At 42.3% G+C, this 12,004-nt stretch overlaps 1 protein-coding gene across 1 annotated transcript in view; it reads right to left on the bottom strand.

The window, feature by feature from the left end:
• The window catches only part of ddx31 (DEAD (Asp-Glu-Ala-Asp) box polypeptide 31), a 63,911-nt gene that overhangs the window by 36,084 nt on the left and 15,823 nt on the right, over positions 1-12,004 (bottom strand). The window contains exons 6-12 of the mRNA XM_071402337.1: positions 8,993-9,063; positions 7,672-7,736; positions 6,291-6,335; positions 6,069-6,110; positions 5,685-5,749; positions 5,438-5,557; positions 5,174-5,280 (exon numbers count right to left, since the gene is read on the bottom strand). Coding sequence (XP_071258438.1) covers positions 5,174-5,280; positions 5,438-5,557; positions 5,685-5,749; positions 6,069-6,110; positions 6,291-6,335; positions 7,672-7,736; positions 8,993-9,063 — 515 coding nt within the window. The remainder of the gene's footprint in view (positions 1-5,173; positions 5,281-5,437; positions 5,558-5,684; positions 5,750-6,068; positions 6,111-6,290; positions 6,336-7,671; positions 7,737-8,992; positions 9,064-12,004) is intronic.

Below are 12,004 nucleotides of genomic sequence, written 5' to 3'. Positions count from 1 at the left end.
GGAATTTTTACTAGGATGTCAGGAACTGTGAAGAACTGAGTTTAAATGTATTTGGCTAAGGTGCATGTAAACTTCCGACTTCAACTGTAAATGCCAATAAAATAATTTTTCTGTCAGTATGGTGCGTGTGTAACCTTCATTTAACTAGGCAAGTCAGTTAAGAACAAATTCTTATTTACAATGACAGCCTACCCCGGCGACGCTGGGCCAATTGTGCACTGCCCTATGGGACTCCCAATCACAGCCAGATGTGATAGAGCCTGGATTCAAACCAGGGACTGTAGTTACGCCTCTTGCACTGAGATGCAGTCCGTGTGCGTTTCGTCCGTGTGCGTTTTAACTATTTAACTGTACTAGAATGCTTGAAAGGCCGCAAAAATGTAAAAAATGTGTTATCGGACATCGGTATCAGCCAAAAATGTCATATCGGTGCATCACTAGACAGTGGATGTTATAGCAAAAACCAAGCCATGAGGTCAAAGGAATTGTCAGTAGAGCTCCGAGACAGGATTGTGTTGAGGTACAGATCTGGAGAAGGGCACCAAAAAATGTCTGCAGCATTGAAGGTCCCCAAGAACACAGTGGCCTCCATCATTCTTAAATGGGAGAAGTTTGGAACAACCAAGACTCGTCTTAGAGCTGGCCGCCCGGCCAAACTGAGCAATCGGGGTAGAAGGGCCTTGGTCGGGGAGGTGACCAAGAACCTGATGGTCACTGACAGAGCTCTAGAGTTCCTCTGTGGAGATGGCAGAACCTTCCAGAAGGACAACCATCTCTGCAGCACTCCACCAATCAGGCCTTTATGGTAGAGTGACCAGGCCTTTATGGTAGAGTGACCAGACGGAAGCCACTCCTCAGTATAAGGCACATGACAGACCACTAGGAATATGTCAGAAGGCACCTAAAGGACTCACACAATGAGAAACAAGACTGTCTGGTCTGATGAAACCAGCTATTGAACTCTTTGGTCTGAATGCCAAGCATCACATCTGGACGTAACCTGACACCATCCCTACGGTGAAGCATGGTGGTGGCAGCATCATGCTGTGGGGATGTTTTTCAGAGGCAGGGACTGGAAGACTAGTCAGGATCGAGGAAAAGATTAACAGAGCAAATTAGAGAGATACTTGATGAAAACCTGCTCCAGAGCACTCAGGATCTCAGACTGGGGCAAAGGTTCACCTTCCAACAGGACAACGACCCTAACTAAGCACACAGACAAGGCAACGCAGGAGTGGCTTCGGGACAGGTCTCTATGTCCTTGAGTGGCCCAGCCAGACCCTGATCAAACATCTCTGGAGAGACCTGAAAACAGCTGTGCAGCCACGCTCCCCTTCCAACCTGACAGAGCTTGAGTGGGTCTGCAGAGAACAATGGGAGAAACTACCAAAATACAGGTGTGCCAAGCTTGTAGCGTCATACCCAAGAAGAAGAGGCTGTAATCGCTGCCAAAGGTGTTTCAACAAAGTACTGAGTAAAGGGACTGATTACTTGTGTAAATGTGATCAATGTTTTTTATGTATACATTCGTAAAATTTGACTTAGATGAGGAAGAAATTAATCATGACATCTCGGATGACTATTCTTCTAATTCTGAGCCTCAGCCTGAACCTACACCTTATTTTTAATACATTTGCAACAACGTATAAAAACTTGTTTCCGCTTTGTCATTATGGGGTATTGTGTGTAGATTGATTAACCTTTCTGGCGCAGGGGTCCCGCTAGCGACCCACCTCGACAACATCCAGTGAAATTGCAGAGCACCAAATTCAAAATACAGAAAACGTAATATTAAACCTTCATGATAATACAAGTGTCATGACGTTGGGTTGGGGGTAGGTTTACGACAGTCATAAATACCTCTTTCCCCCTTTTTCTCTCTCCCCACTATAACTGATGTGACATAAGGAAACCCATGGGTTAACATAGAGATTCTGGGTAACATCAGAAGTTGGGGGAAATGAACTATATTCTGATAATCCAACCAACTGAACATATGCGGTGGTACTTAAGGTATATTATGTCAGTTCGGTTGCCCTCTGACACATTCTCATCAATGATAGAATGACAAACTCTACTGTGGAAAGTATAAATGTCAGAGGTATCGAATTCACATGGAATTGTGGTTTAATTGAAATGTTTGAATATGAGATTATTTGTGAAGAGATTAAATGTAAATTTAGCTTCCAAATGAGAGATCTGTGCTTTCATAAGTTTTCCTCAGCTCAACCAGTGGCCCACCCCTGTGAAGAGGCATGGGTTATAAACTTTTCAGACACACCCCTCTACCTCCACTATATAAAGCCAGTGACAAGAATATAACTTCCTGTTCCAGGTACACCAGGATGACGGTCCTGTGTCAGAATGGTTCAGACAATAACTACAGAACTAGGCCAACATCAGCATGGACTTTGATTGTGAATGGTATGAACTTTGAACTCGTGTTCACTACAGAAGTGATATCTCCTAGCCGTTGAGTTGGCAACAGCTGCTACAAACGCAGGTTAGGAAGGACAGTCCGAGTATCCCGTCTTCCACACACAACGTTACTACAACGTATCCCGTGACTACCAGAGACATTCTCCAAAGGACAGAGGACTCGGGTTGGCGATACGGTCTTCCATCTACCACCAACCTACTGAAGCGCAGCTCAGAGTAAATATGTATTGCATTTTCTTTTTCAAATGGGCGGTAATTTAGAATGCATCAGATACTGTATTTACGACAGCACAGCTCGCCTATGTCCCTGTCTCCCGCTCTTTCACTAAGACTCAGCCCCTTTCCTTTGTGTAACAAGCTGTCATATCTATTCCGCCCGCTAGGGACGTTTCTGTATGACGTAATTTGTGATCAAGTTATGATTTAATTGTATATGTGTGATTCTGTGTGATTAGTTAGGTATTTAGTAAATAAATAATTAAACCCAATTTTGTATTGCTGATTCAACTTGTTAGCCAGGATTCTTGCAGATAATCAAGGACTGAATAAAATGACGATTAATGTGACTGCTATTTAGTAAAATGTTACTAAATCTTTAAGAGTTTATTCGAAAGATAACAGCTCTATAAATATTCTTTCGTGGTGTCCCTCTCTAGTTAATTAATATTTACATGATTAGTTCAATCAGGTAATATTAATTACGGAGAAATTATTTTATAGAATAGCATGTCATAGCAATCAATCTGGCATAGTCAAAGACACGACACAAGTGTCAGACATGATTCTTTAGCTTAGAATCTTGGCAATCTAACCGCCTTCAAAAAGGCTTTACGGCGAAAGCACAGCATTCGATTATCTGAGGTCAGCGCCCCACAACAGCATATTATCCAAACAAGCACAGGCATCACAAAATCCCAAATAGCAATAAAATAAGTGACTTACCTTTGAAGATCTTCCTCTGATCACAATCACAAGAGTCCCAGGAACACAATGCATGGTCGTTTTGTTCGATAAATTCCTTATTTATATCCCAAATAGTCCGTTTAGTAGGCGTCATTGAGTTCAGTAATCGACCCGTTCAGAATGCAGACATAGGAGTTCCAAAAGTTACCAGTAAAGTTTATCCAAACAAATGAAACGACGTTTCTAATTCATTATTAGGTACTCTAATATCTAAATAAACGATATTTCATACGGAGCGAACTATTTTCAATAGGAAAGGAAAAGAACGCAGCGTGCTCCCTCGGTCACGCGCGCAATGAGATTAGTTTTGCCATGGGACTTCCTGAGGATAAACAACTATTCCTCGTTGGTTTTTCAAAATACAAGCCTGAAACCATGTATAAAGACTGTTGACATCTAGTGGAAGAAATAGGAACTGCAATTTGGGAGGCGGAAGTCTTTGGTTTCATTAGCTTAAGCTTGGAATTGGCTGGCAGGTCAACAGAAAAAAAATTGGTCCTCGGGTTTTCGCCTGCCAAATCAGTTCTGTTATACTCACATACATTATTTTAACAGTTTAAGAAACTGTAGAGTGTTTTCTATCCAATACTACCATGCATATCCTAGCTTCTGGGCCTGAGTAACAAGCAGTTTACTTTGGCCACCTCAGTCCTGCAAAATTCCAAATACTGCCCCCTATCCTTAACAAGTTTGAAATGGTATTTTTCCTCAATTGTAGAATAAGGCTGTAATGTAACAAAATGTGGAAAAAGTCAAGGGGTCTGAATACTTTCCAAATGCACTGTAGACATGCTCATGTTATTTACGTTAGTGCAGGGGGAGCTGCACACATAGGGACTTCCTACTAGGCCACACCACCTCAGTGCTAACAGTATAACTCTGGTTCATCTGCACATGATTACTGCATTCAATCGCTGTAGGATCAGCAGAGGCATTCAGGCATGCAGTTAGATGGACATAAATTAGGTTACTCACATTGTGTCTACCAACGCCGCTGGTATAATGTACATTTGCTGAAGTATTATGACTACTCAGCAACACAATGGTAGGGATTAACTGAGCTGGGCTTGGGTCATTGAGTGCAAGAAATAAGGGACCAAATGCTAAACTTTTGACTGCTTTAATACACTATAAGTGAATCTGTCCAAATACTTACTCCTTCAATTGGGGGCACTAGATATAGTGCTTTAATTTCTAAACAGTGAAACAGATATGTATGAAAATACCCTAAAATAAAAATATGACATTCTGTATTGTTGCCTAATTTGATCTCAAATCTAAAATGCTAAAGTATTGAGACAAATATAAAATGTTAGCTTTACTGTCTAAATATATATTGAGGGAAGTGTATGTTCTATTGGTCCACAAGAGAGCTGATATAGCAGCTGTCACACAGAGACCGATCTGATTGGCCTGTGGCCCGCAGTCCCAGTTACCTGGGACCAAACAGACCATATTAGGGAGGGACTAACATGAACTTGTCCAAGATTATTATTATTATTTTTTTGTTGCAAAACGTTAGTGTGCACTAATGATTACACCCAAAGTAATGATGATGATTCCGTGTGGCTCAGTTGGTAGAGCATGGCACTTGCAACGCCAGGGTTGTGGGCTCGATTCCCACGAGTGACCAGTATGAAAAACGTATGCACGCACTACTGATAGTCGTTCTGGATAAGATAGTCTGCTAAATGACTAAAATGTCAAATGCAGTTCCTCCCCCATTTTTTTCCATTTGCGGCCTAACAAACAGGACACTTGGGCAGCTTACCATCTGTGAGAGTAGCAGACAGGAGCACGTTCTGCCTGGGAGGTCCAGTGGCATTCAAGGAATTGAGGATCACTGTCAGGTCCTTCTCAAAGCCCAGGTCCAGAATCCTACACCCCGACAAACACAGAACCACTCATTCACCATAAAGCAAAGCCAGATACACAATGTAGTGTTGGCAGGAAGAAGGAAATGCCAACAACTGAGGGCCTTAAGCCCTAAAATATAGGTCAAAGAGTGTGTGTGTGTGTGTGTGTGTGTGTGTACCGGTCAGCCTCGTCCAGGATAAGCCACCGGACAGCGCTGAAGGCTATGCTCAGAGTGTTCTTGATGTGGTCCACCAGTCGGCCCGGCGTGGTGATCAGAATGTTAATCCCTTTACGCAGCCTAAACACAGATAGGATTGTAAGCGCGCACACACAGCCTAGGTTGGATACACTGACACCAACTATAGTGAAAGCTTCCCCCTTCAAACAAATATGCTACCCAAAGTCAATCAATGGTGGAAAAAAACCTGGCTTTCTCTGCCTTCCTCTTCTCTCCCCCCATCAGGACTCCAGGCACGATCCACGTGAAAGGCTGGCAAGAGGAGAGGGATGGGAATGAAGATACAGTACAATAAGCAGACAGCCAGGGGAAAAGAGCCCATCACATTCCAATGCTTTGCTGGCTGACTGTGGCTGTAGTGCTTTGCTGGGCAGAGAAACTAGGGATGCATCCCAAAAGGCACCCCTATTCCCTATATAGTGCTATACTCTGACCAGAGCCCTAAGACAAATTATCAAAAGAAGTGCCCTAGAAAGGGAATAGGGTGTCATTTGGGGCTAGAAAAGGAATAGGGTGTCATTTGGGGCTAGAAAAGGAATAGGGTGTCATTTGGGGCACAACCTTACTGTACCTTGAGGAGCTTCTGGAAGATCTGAAAGCTCTGCTGGGCCAGCTGAGGGGGAACAAAAATCAAGAAGAAATCAAAGTGGTTACGACTCAAACTCAACATCCATTGTGTGTATGCTTATTGTAATTGTATAACACATGCACCCAGGTGAGAAGTTAGGCAGGTTAGAAAAGTAAAGATGAACAACAAGTGGGACAGAGAAAAGAGAAAATGATCTGGGCATACCTCTCTGGTGGGGACCACAATGACAGCAAGAGGCCCATCCCCTCTCTGGAAAAAGGATATGCAGAAGGTTTAGACACACGGATATAGGGTATCAACTCTGGAAACTTTTCCAGAAATCCAAGATGAAGGATTACTTGGACATCCTTCTCATTCCCTCCTGATTTCGTTAACCTTATAATATAGACTTAAATACATATATCTCTCTATTTTGTGAAGTGCACCAATCCCTCATGCAGCAAAGCACACCCACAACATGATAATGCCACCACGTGCTTCACGGTTGGGATGTTCTTCGGCTTGCAAGCCTCCCACTTTTCCCTCCAAACATAACAATGGTCATTATGGCCAAACAGTTAGATTTTTCTTTCCTCAGACCAGAGGACATTTCTCCAAAAAGTACGATCTTTGTTCCCATGTGCAGTTGCAAACCGTAGTCTGGCTTTTTTATGCCGGTTTTGGAGCAGTGGCTTCTTAATTGCTGAGCTGCTTTTCAGGTTATGTCGATATAGGACTCATTTTGCTGTGGATATAGATACTTTTGTACCCGTTTCCTCGAGCATCTTCACAAGGTCCTTTGCTGTTGTTCTGTGATTGATTTGCACTTTTCGCACCAAAGCACGTTAATCTCTAGGAAACAGAACGCGTCTCATTCCTGAGCGGTATGACGGCTGCATGGTCCCATGGTGTTTATACTTGCGTACTATTGTTTGTACAGATGAACGTGGTACCTTCAGGCATTTGGAAATTGCTCCCAAGGATGAACCAGACATGGAGGTCTAGAATTTATTTTCTGAGGTCTTGGCTGATTTCTTTTGATTTCCCCATGATGTCAAGCAAAGAGGCACTGAGCTTGAAGGTAGGCCTTGAAATACATCCACAGGTACACCTCCAATTGACTCAAATGATGTCATTTAGCCTATCAGAAGCTTCTAAAGCCATGACATCATTTTCTGCAATTTTCCAAGCTGTTTAAAGGCACTGTTAACTTGGTGTATGAAAACTTCTGACCCACTGGAATTGTGATACATTGAATTATAAGTGACATAATCTGTCTGTAAACAATTGTTGGAAAAATGACTTGTCATGCACAAAGTAGATGTCCTAACCGACTTGCCAAAACTATAGTTTGTTAACAAGAAATTTGTCGAGTGGTTGAAAAACAAGTTTTAATGACGCCAACCTAAGTGTACGTAAACTTCCGGCTTCAACTGTATGCATGCATGTATGTATATGTACACCCTACATGCACATGATCACACTATGATCACACTTCTTAGGCAATGAGCTGGTCATTCTCTGACATTAAAGCGGTTCCCTGGATATGAAAATAATATGTTGACCTTTTTTAAATTAATTTTAATAAACAAATCAGTGTACTTGCCTTAATTTTTGGTTCCACTGCTTGTAAAGACTGAACAAGCGGTATCCCGTAGGCAAGAGTTTTACCTAGACATTCCAGTACAAAAAGGAAAACATTTCACTTTAGGACTATTACTCACACAAAGCTCTAAAAAATAAAAAGCATCTGTATCCTCTCCAAACAACGTTGCTAAATGATTAAATCTGTACAATGTATATAGAAGAAAACATTCTCCCATTCCCCAAACAACTCGTATAGTAATTAGGCTCTACAGGAAAAGAACAGCGTACTCCGAAAGTATTCAGGCCTCTTGACTTAATTTCCACATTGTTACGTTACGGACGTAATCTAAAATGGATTCAATTGTTTCCCCCCCCCCCTCAATCTACACACAATACCCCATAGTGACAATGCAAAAACATGTTTAGAAATGTTTGCAAATGTATTACAAAAATAAACTGAAATATCACATTTACATAAGTATTCAAACCCATTACTCAGGACTTTGTTGAAGCACCTTTGGCAGCGATTACAGCTTCATCTCTTCTTGGGTATGACACTACAAGCTTGGAACAACTGTATTTGGGGAGTTTCTCCCATTCTTCTCTGCAGAGCCTCTCAAGCTCTGTCAGGTTGGATTCGGAGCGTCATTGCACAGCTATTTTCAGGTTTCTCCAGAGAAGTCCGGGCTCCGGCTGGGCCACTCAAGAACGTTCAGAGACCTGTCCCGGAGCCACTCCTGCGTTGTCTTGGCTGTGTGCTTATGGTGAACCAAGTCTTGGTGGTTCCAAACTTCTTCCATTTAAGAATGATAGAGGCCAATGTTCTTGGGGACCATCAATGCTGCAGACATTTTTTGATACGCTTCCCCAGATCTGTGCCTCAACACAATCCTGTCTTGGAGCTCTAAAAGACAATTCACTCAATCTCATAGCTTCTGTTTTCGCTCAACTGTGGGACCTTATATAGACAGGTGTGTGCCTTTCCAAATCATGTCCAATCAATTGAATTTACAACAGGTGGATTCCGATGAGGTTATAGAAACAACCAGGACGATGAGTGGAAACAGTACGCACCAGAGCTCAATTTCGAGTCTCATAGCAGAGTATGAATACTTATGTTTACATTTGCAAAAATTTCAAAAAATCTTTATGGGGTTGTGTATGGATTGATGAGGGAAAATATGTATTTAATCCATTTTAGAATAAGGCAGTAATATAAGAAAATTTGGAAATAGTCAAAGGATCTGAATACTTTCCAAATGCACTGTATGTGGAATATATAAAAATAATATGCAGTCAAACATCAAAAGGAAGCATAAAGAGCTGGAAATGCATCCTACCCGATCCTGTTTGAGAGCGCACGACAGCGTCTTGACCAGACAAAAGGACAGGAATGGTCTCTTTCTGGACACTGCCGAGGAAAACAGCGTTAGTATACAGACTGTGCCGATTGATCTGTGAGCATCTTGAATGCTAAGGACAGTTGGCAGCTATGTGTTCCAAATGGCACCCTATTCCCTATATTATAATGCACTATAAAAGTAGTGATGCACAGATATTACATTTTTGGCCGATATCCAATATTTTCCTTGCAAAAAAAAAAGACCGTAACGATAACCGACATTAAAAATGTTAGCGGCCTTAAGCATTCTAGTACAGTTAAATAGTTTACTAACACACACGGACGCAGCGGTCTAAGGCACTGCATCTGAGCATGAGGCATCACTAGTCCCTGGTTCGAATCCAGGCTGTATCACATCCAGCCGTGATTGGGAATCCCATAGGGCGGCGCACAATTGGCCCAGCGTCGTCCGGGTTTGGTAGGGTAGGCCGGGAATGTAAATAAGAATTTTCTTTCAGCTAGGGGACAGAATTTTTATGTTTGGAAAAATAACGTTCCCAAGGTAAACTGACTATTTCTCAGGTCCAGATATGCATATTATATCATAATTGACAGATTAGGATAGAAAACTCCAAAGTTTCCAAAACTGCCAAAATATTGTCTGTGAGTATAACAGAACTGATTTTGCAGGCGAAAACCTGAGGAAATCCAACTCGGAAGTGCCTTTTATTGGAAAAATCCCTGTTCCGTTGCCTGCCCCTCCATTTAAAGGGGTATCAACCAGATTCCTTCTCCAATGGCTTCCTCAGGCTGTGACCAGGCTTTATACATAGTTTCAAGCTTTTATTTTGAAAAATGAGCGAGATTTTTCAAAACGCGTCAGGTATCCTTTGATTAGTTCCTGCGCGAGAGAGATGTAGCTCGACATTTTCTTTCTCTGTAGTATTGAATAGGTTACCGTCCGGTTGAAATATCGATTATGTTTGTTAAAAACAACCTGAGGATTGATTATAAAAAAACGTTTGACATGTTTCTACGAACATTACGGATACTTTTTGGAATTTGTCTGCCTTTCAGGACCGGAACGAGCCTGTGGTTTTCTGAACATAACGCGCAAGACTAATCTTTATCAAACAAAAATAACATTTATTGTGTAACTGGGAGTCTCGTGAGCGCAAACATCCGAAGATTATCAAAGGTAAGCGATTAATTTTATTGCTTTTCTGACCAAGCTAATTTGAGGCTAGCTGTTCTTACTGTTTTGTCTAGTGATTGATAAACTCACAAACGCTTGGATTGCTTTCGCTGTAAAGCATATTTTCCTAAATCTGACACGATAGGTGGATTAACAACAAGCTAAACTGTGTTTTGGTATATTTCACTTGTGATTTCATGATTATAAATATTTATTTTATTTGGCGCTCTGCAATTCAGCGGTTGTTTACGAAAATGATCCCGCTAAAGGGATCCGTGCGTCAAGAAGTTAACTGACTTGACAAGTTAAAAAAAGGTCACAAAAAAAAAGTTAGCAAACAATTAAAAGCTATTTCTTTCACTTACTTGCTGTGCTGTTTGGTTGTTCATTTGTTCAGTCGTTTCATTCTCAACCAGGATTTCTATGGAACGCCGTTTGGGTCTTTGCGTGTCAAAAAATATATGTAAATAACACTATTTGATGTGTCAAATAAGCTTTTTGACCAATCAGGACCTGAATATGACGACATGTCACAATTTAACTCGTTCATACATTTTTTTACGTAGTTATTACACATTGATTACACTAACGCTCGTATTTTATATGTCCCAACGATTCATCGATACGTATGCTATGATGTTGGTAAAGTTGTCTCGCGCACCTACAGTGCTGGTCATTAAAAAAAAGCTTGCTAGCTCATGGATGCAAACAATGATCTTCCCCAAAAACAAAGCAAAACGACATCTGTTTCAGTAGCTATAGGTAGCCAACTAACTCAGCAAAAAAAGAAACGTCCTCTCACTGTCAACTGTGTTAATTTTCAGCAAACTTAACGTGTAAATATTTGTATGAACATAAGATTCAACAGACATAAACTGAACAAGTTCCACAGACATGTGACAAACAGAAACGGAATTAATGTGTCCCTGAACAAAGGGGGAGGGGGGGTCAAAATCAAAAGTAACAGTCAGTATCTGGTGTGACCACCAGCTGCATTAAGTACTGCAGTGCGTCATCTTCTCAGGGACTGCACCAAACTTGCCAGTTCTTGCTGTGAGATGTTAACCCACTGTTCCACCAAGGCACCTGCAAGTTCCCGGACATTTCTGGGGGGGGGGGGATGGCCCTAGCCCTCACCCTCCGATCCAACAGATCTGGGCTCATAGCTGGCCATGGCAGAACACTGACATCCCTGTCTTGCAGGAAACCATGCACAGAATGAGCAATATGGCTAGTAGCATTGTCATGCTGGAGGGTTATGTCAGGATGAGATTGCCTGCAATGACAACAAGCTCAGTCAGATGATGCTGTGACACACCGCCCCAGCCCACCTTCCACCTGAAAATCGATCCCGCTCCAGAGTACAGGCCTCGGTGTAACACTCATTCTTTCGACGATAAACGCGAATCCGACCATCACCCCTGCTGAAACAAAACCGCGACTCATCAGTTTAGAGCACTTTTGCCAGTCCTGTCTGGTCCAGATACGGTGGGTTTGTGTCCATAGGCGACGTTGTTGCCGGTAATGTCTGGTGAGGACCTGCCTCACAACAGGCCTACAAGCAGTCTGAGCACTGATGGAGTGTTCCTGGTGTAACTCGGGCAGTTGTTGTTGCCATCCTGTACCTGTCCCGCAGGTGTTCGGATGTACCGATCCTGTGCAGGTGTTGTTACACGTGGTCTGCCACTGCGAGGACGATCAGCTGTCCGTCCTGTCTCTCTGTAGCACTGTCTTAGGCGTCTCACAGTACGGACACTGCAATTTATTGCCCTGGCCAAATCTGCAGTCCTCATGCCTCCTTGCAGCATGCCTAAG

This window comes from Salvelinus alpinus, chromosome 5 (assembly GCF_045679555.1).
Source record: "Salvelinus alpinus chromosome 5, SLU_Salpinus.1, whole genome shotgun sequence".
NCBI lineage: Eukaryota > Metazoa > Chordata > Actinopteri > Salmoniformes > Salmonidae > Salvelinus > Salvelinus alpinus.
The sequence above is the reverse complement of the archived record's forward strand: the minus strand, read 5'-3'. Positions and strand labels throughout refer to the sequence as shown.